This window comes from Suricata suricatta, chromosome 12 (genome assembly GCF_006229205.1).
Source record: "Suricata suricatta isolate VVHF042 chromosome 12, meerkat_22Aug2017_6uvM2_HiC, whole genome shotgun sequence".
Taxonomy (NCBI): Eukaryota; Metazoa; Chordata; class Mammalia; order Carnivora; family Herpestidae; genus Suricata; species Suricata suricatta.
In genome coordinates, this window is record NC_043711.1 from 6317173 (window position 1) to 6323185 (window position 6013).

Below are 6013 nucleotides of genomic sequence, written 5' to 3' on the forward strand. Positions count from 1 at the left end.
GTGAGCGTCCAACTCTTGATTTTGGCTGAGGTCATGATCCCAGGGTTATGGGACTGACCCCTGCATCAGGCTCTGTGCTGAGCAGGGAGACTTCTTGAGATTCTCTCTCTCTCTCTCTCTCTCTCTCTCTCTTTCACTCACTCACTCTCACTCATTCTCTCTCTTTCCCTCTCTCCCTCTGCCTCTAGCCCCCACTTGTACTCTCTCTCTCTAAAATAAAAATTTAAAAACTTCTTAAAAAAATAAAAAATAAATAAACAAAAACCAAATGCATATATCAGGTTTAAGATGCAAAACAAGTTTATGTATTCTTATTCAAATATTAAAACCACAAGGGAATAATGAATGCCAAGTTCAGTACGGCTATTCCCTTGGGCAAGAAAAACTTATTGAGGATATGGGAAAATAAATATGTATTAATTCTTAAAAATATTTACGGCAACTATGGCTATATGCTTTAATTTAGTGGTCCTTAGTGGTAGATACCCAGGACTTTGTTTTCTCTATACTTTTTGTATACCTGAAATGCTTTATAATAAATTAAAGTTTTAAGATCAGTGTTATTTAAAACACTTAAACTGTGTCATGATATAGGTCTTCTTAGGAAAATTACCTTCTCTTTGGAATTGTTATTATTTGTGTTGATACATCTGGGTATAATGTATTCATTTTAGTTGCTATACATTTTATCATGTCTCTGAGAAATGAGCATTAACCACTGATGTTCATTCAGATTCTTTACTTCTGTTTCCCTACATAAGCAATTATCCCACAAAGAGATTCAACACATCCATTTCTCCCTGAAATTTATGCTTGCCATGCTAAAGACATCTTTTGTTTTTCCTCTCTTCTTACCCTTTGCCCCATCACTTCCTTTTTATAATGTATTACACCAGGTGCTACACTTGTGTCTGTGGCAGAAACAAATCACAAAAGGAAGTATTAAGAGTGTCTCATATATCAAACACTGTGCTTGGTGATTTGGTCTACTCATTACTAATTCTTCAACATTCCCACAAGGTTTTACAAAGTCTCACATTATCCAAATGAGACCAAGGCTTCTCACACAGTTGGGGGAAAAATGCCCTTCTTTACAAAGCAAGTGCTGGAGACAGAATTAAACTCAGACATGTCTGAAATGAAATACTGACAGATGCTCTTGGCTGTTTGTTCTCATGTTCTCAAAATAAATAAACTTAAAAAAAAGTCAGACACTTAACTGTGAGAACAAACATGTTCCATGTTAAGGGCTGATATTTTCTCTTTGCCTAGGGCTATTCAAGTTCTAAACAGTTGTATGTTAATGGGCTCTTCACGGAAGAAAGCTTTTTAGACTTTTTCTAAAACTTTGGTTCATACGAATATCTGGCAGATCCATTGATACAGCCAGGACATACCCAACCATATCCTGCCTGTTTTGAGTAACCCACTAACATCCTTCTCAGGAACTCACTGTAATACAGGAAATAGGAATGTGATTGAGTTCTTCCTGATACAAGAACTAAGGACTCCTTTGGGAACAAGTGGCCGAGGCGGCCTGACCCAGACCTTGATGGGGCCTAAAAGACATAGAAAGAGGATAATCTGAATTTCTAGGATTGATTTTCAACATTTCTTTCCTTAAAATTATGTTTGTTATACAACAGAGACAGAGTTGTCATTTTTTAAAAAAGCAACAGAAAATCAATTAAACCGCTGAGTAGGAAGGATTATTTCCATAACCTACCACAAAAAGAGGCAGATGAAGGAAGGCACTGATCTCAGTAAGCTACCTTGGGAAAAAATAGTCAAAGTTGATTCAGAAGTAATTGTCTGTTAATGAAGATAATTATCACACTTGTTAGGCTAAAATTTGAATTTGTAATCTTTTTCTATTGTTTTGCATGTAAAAATGTGACAGGCAATTAAAGAGTGTGCAGGCATTTATTTCATATGCTGTGTGTGTGTGTGTGTGTTTCTGGTGGTGGAAGGTAACTCGTTCCTAAAAATAAGGTCTCGTTTTCTCATCCAGTTGTCGTGATCATCCTAAGCAACAGTGCTTCGCAGTCAGCTCCATTCATATTGATGAAACTTTTTAAGTCCTACCAGCAAGGCATTAGAGGTACCCAGATAGAGCTGAACTTCCTTTTCCCCTCGAAAGGCTAACTTGACCGTCTTCTTTCTCTTCTTACGACCGCAGCAATACTTCTGTCAAACACTCTGGACATTAGTGTCCGTAGATTTTACCTTTCTCATCCCAGGATTCTGCTTTTAGCAAACTAACAAATTGTTGCTTTTTCATTTTTTTCCTTTCTTTCAAGACTCCCATGCATTTCCTCCATCATTCAATTTCTCAGTTTGGGGAAAAGAATAGAGATGTGTTATGTATCATCTTATGAGAAAGTTTTAACATTTTAAAAGTTTATTTATTTATTTTGAGAGACAGACAGTACGTTGGCAAGCAGGGGAGGGGCTGCAAGAAAGGGAAAGAGAATCCCAAGGAGGCTCTGAGTTGTCACAGCGGAGCCCACTTGGAGCTCGAACCCAAAAACCATGAGCCCAAGACCTGAGCTGAGATCGAGACAGACACTTGGGGCAGCTGGGTGGCTTGGGTGGCTAAGTGTCTGACTTTTGATTTTGACTCAGGTCATGATCTCACAGTTCATGAATTTGAGCCCCATGTGGGGCTCTGCACTGACAGCAAGGAGCCTGCTTGGGATTCTCTTTCTCTCCTTTCTCTCCCTGCCCCTCTCCTGCTCTCACTCTCTCTTGCTCTCTCAAAATAAATAAACTTAAAAAAAAGTCAGACACTTAACTGAAGGAGCCACTCGGGCACCCTGAGAATGTTTTAATATTCTCATGTTAGGAGAAAAGTGAATCCTATTGAAATAATAATCATAAGAGCTTAAAGGACCAAGAAAGCACTTGAGGTCTTATGCAGGTGGAAACTTCCAAAAGGCAAGTAATGAAGTCTGATCAACACTTTATGACACCTAAATTTGCACTAATCAGAGATTGCATCACATGGTGTTATGAGTTCAGCCTGAGTTCAATTTGATTCATGTCAAGATTTTCTAAAATAAGCCATTGTTGGGGCACCTGGATGGCTCAGTCAGTTGAGCCTCTGAACTCAGCTCAGGTCATGATCTCACATTTCATGAGTTCAAGCCCCACATCAGGCTCTCTGCTATCAGCACAGAGCACGCTTCAGATCCTTGGCCTCCCCTCTTTCTACTTCTTCCCCACTCGTTCTCTCTAAATAAACAAACTTTAAAATAAGGCATCTTTGTACAGCTGTAATGTGTCCTCTCACCTGCATTGTTCCCATCAGACTTATCAAGAACATGGAACCAGAAAATGAAACAGGTGTGACAGAATTCTTCCTGCTGGGTCTCTCTGAAGATCCAAAATGGCAGTCCCTTCTCTTTGGGCTGTTCCTGACCATGTACCTGATCACCATGCTTGGGAACCTGCTCATCATCCTGACTGTCAGCTCTGACTCCCATCTCCACACCCCCATGTACTTCTTCCTCTCCCACCTGGGCTTCACTGACATCTGTTTCAGCACCACCACCATCCCCAAGATGCTTGTGAACATCCAAAGACAGAGCAAAGCTATCAGTTACACAGGCTGCCTCACCCAAGTCTGCTTCGTCCTGTTTTTTGCAGGCTTGGAAAACTTCCTCCTTGCAGCAATGGCTTATGACCGGTATGTGGCCATCTGCCACCCCCTGAGGTACACGGTCATCATGAACCCCCGCCTCTGTGGCCTGCTGATTCTAGTCTCCCTGGGCTTCAGCATTGCGGACGCCTTACTGCACAGCCTGATGGTGCTGCGACTCTCCTTCTGCACAGACCTGGGAATTCCCCATTTCTTCTGTGAACTTGCTCAGGTCATCAAGCTCGCCTGTTCTGATACCCTCCTCAACAACATCCTGGTGTATTTAGTGACGAGCATATTGGGTGGTATTCCTCTCCTTGGGATTATTTTCTCTTATACTCAAATTGTCTCTTCCATTCTGAGAATGCCATCAGTTGGGGGGAAATATAAAGCCTTTTCTACCTGTGGGTCTCATCTCTCAGTGGTTTCCCTGTTCTATGGGACAGCCTTTGGGGTGTACATTAGTTCTGCAGTTACTCAGTCTTCCAAGGATACTGCAATAGCCTCAGTGATGTACACTGTGGTCCCTCAAATGTTGAACCCTTTTATCTATAGCCTGAGGAACAAAGACATGAAGGGAGCCTTGAAGAAACTCATCTGAGAAGCATCTCTTTTTTTATTACTGTGTCACCTGCCTTGGTCTTGGGCTTCTAGGGTGAATCAAAGTGCAGGAATACTGCAGGAGTCAAATTGTCTGTCCCTTCCTTCACCAAGTTCTTAAGTTTTAGTGGTTAAATACCATAAGAGTAGCTTGACTTAGTTTGAAAAACAGCTTTGATTTTCTCTAACTTTGGTATTTTTGGAAATTTATGTGAATGCTCTGAGCCTAATATTTTTGGAACCATCAAAGCAGAACCTGAGAAATGGATTCTTTCTATGGTCATTTTAGGAGACATTTTCTCAGGAAAATGTTAGTAACGGAAGGAGTATAGGTGGGGAAAGAGCTAAACAAAGGGTGTCGCAGATAGAGGACTGGCCTCAGCCTAGATTTTACATGCTCTTCACCACTAAAACAACGGCAACTATGTGAGGAGATGGGTATGTCGATTAGCTTGCCCACAGTAATAATTTCATTATGTATTATATCAAATCATCATTATGTACACCTTAAGTATATAATTTATTTTTTTTAAATTTTTTAAATGTTTGATTTATTTTTGATACAGAGAGGGACAGAGCATGAGAAGGGGAAGGTCAGAGAGAGAAGGAGACACAGAACCAGAAGCAGGCTCCAGGCTCTGAGCTGTCAGCACAGAGCCCAACGCGGGGTTCGAACCCACAAACGTGAGATCTGACCTGAGCTGAAGTCGGACGCTTAACCGACTGAGCCACCCAGGCGCCCCTTAAGTATATAATTTAAAAAGGAGATATAGAGAAATGCATAGATTTCTTAGTCTCTCAGGGTGATCCAATCAGCCAATGTGAATTTGGGAAAAGTAAGGAATTTGGCAAATTAAGGTCTCATTCCCTTTACAAATTATCCTGATAATCTTATATAACAAAAGCCCCAACAGTGCCAGTTTCCTGCTAATCAGTTTGTATTCTTCAAATATTCTGAGTCCCACAACCTAAAGATTTTTGTTGAATGGCACCATCCTTTTCTACAAGGACACAATGTCATAAGTAAATTGTCCATTGCTTCTGTCTTCCATAGAATCTTCACACTTGTGCAGGTTCCATTGGTTCTATTTTTCTGTCTGTGCCAGAACCACACCATTTTAGTTACTGTATCTCCATAATTAATCTTGATATACATGAAAGCATTTACTCTATTTGTTCTTATTTCTCATCAAGTCAAATATTCTTTCTCCATTGCTCTTTCGTATAAATTTTAAAAGCAGTCCTTCATACAGTAACATTGAATCTATAAAGGTATTTAAGGCAAACTGACATTTCTTTAAGCTTATTTATTTATTTTAAGAAAGAGAGAGAAAGAGCAAACAAGGGAGGGGCAGAGAGAGAGAGAGAGAGAGAGAGAGAGAGAGAATCTCAAGCAGGCTCTGCATTATCAGTGCAGAGTCCAATGCAGGGCTCAGACTCCTGAGCCATGAGATTATAACCTGAGCTGAAACTCAGGGCCAGACACCTAATCCACTGAGCCACGCTGGTGCCCAGCACATTGACATTTCTATGCTATTGTATATATCTATCCAAAAATAGAGTGTTCTATTTATTTGGGTCTTCTTTATAACTTGTTAGTTTTTTGAAGACCTGCTATACTGTTTTCCATAGCAGCTGTACCAGTTTATATGCCCATAAATAGTGTAAAATTGTTGCCTTTTCTCTATATACTTGTTATCTCTTGTCTTTTTAGTAATAGACATCTTATCAGGTATAAAGTGATTTCTCATTGAGGTTTGTATTTGCATTTCC

The 6013-nt window shown here is 40.1% G+C and overlaps 1 protein-coding gene across 1 annotated transcript; it reads left to right on the forward strand.

The window, feature by feature from the left end:
• The first annotated feature begins 3323 nt into the window (after positions 1-3323).
• On the forward strand, positions 3324-4241 carry LOC115273233 (olfactory receptor 7G2-like). The gene has a single exon (XM_029916218.1). It carries the CDS (start codon positions 3324-3326, stop codon positions 4239-4241), a length of 918 nt encoding a protein of 305 aa, XP_029772078.1.
• Positions 4242-6013: the final 1772 nt, after the last annotated feature.